Raw genomic sequence first — 822 nt, forward strand, 5'->3', positions numbered from 1 at the left:
TTACTAATACTCGCCCTGAAGAAGGACTCCCGAAGGGTCTGAAACTAGTCGGTGCCGTCACCGAAGGATAAAAGCGTGAGTTGAGCCGTTTTTAATTTTCGCTTAAAGTTATGTCTCACGATAGTTTAAACAATTTTATTAAATGAGAACATTTTTTTCCCTTAATAACATTGTCTCTTATTTACAAAGTAAATACCAAGACCTCGTCCTCGTTCAGAGAACCATCGTGATACACGTCACCGCTTTTTACATCTTAGGAACAGTTAATAGGATTTTTTTTTCTTTAACACAATTCTTAATTTTTTAACGCATAGTAAATGGTAATATTTGTATATATCTTTACTAATAATACTAAAAGCGGGCGCACACCTTTGATTAAACAAACGCATAACTGTTGTCCGCTATAGTGAATATCTATGGGCAGCGGACACGCCAAGAGATGTTCACAATAGCGAATGCGTTGCCTACTCTTAATCGTCCGAGGAGACGCACATAAAGAGGATATTACCCCCTCCTCCACCGTCAAATCCACTTTCCCTTCGCATCCACTTATAAGCAAAAGGGTAGGAAGGAAAAGGGACTAAAGTTGGGCCTCAGGTCTAAGGAATCAAAGCGAGACTAAACAGTTATGGGATATAGAAAGGTGTGCCCACTTTTACTCTTACTAAGTTACATACTTACTTTCACAAACAGGTAAGGGTGCACTCCAGTTGCCGGAGGCGCGGCAAGTGAGAAGGTGTGCGCCGAGCAGCGCGTTGCCATTCGCACACGAGAATCTGATCTCAGTGCCGAGACGAGTGCCAGCACCACTGGCTACCAGAC

At 42.5% G+C, this 822-nt stretch overlaps 1 protein-coding gene across 1 annotated transcript in view; it reads right to left on the reverse strand.

Moving 5' to 3' along the window:
• Positions 1 to 681: 681 nt before the first annotated feature.
• Positions 682 to 822, reverse strand: part of LOC106110398 (locomotion-related protein Hikaru genki-like) — a gene marked incomplete at its 3' end in the record, with an annotated part of 2,137 nt that continues 1,996 nt past the window's right edge. The window contains exon 4 of the mRNA XM_013292223.1: positions 682 to 813. Coding sequence (XP_013147677.1) covers positions 682 to 813 — 132 coding nt within the window. The remainder of the gene's footprint in view (positions 814 to 822) is intronic.

Source organism: Papilio polytes, unplaced genomic scaffold (assembly GCF_000836215.1).
Source record: "Papilio polytes unplaced genomic scaffold, Ppol_1.0 DF820634.1, whole genome shotgun sequence".
NCBI classification, from domain to species: Eukaryota; Metazoa; Arthropoda; class Insecta; order Lepidoptera; family Papilionidae; genus Papilio; species Papilio polytes.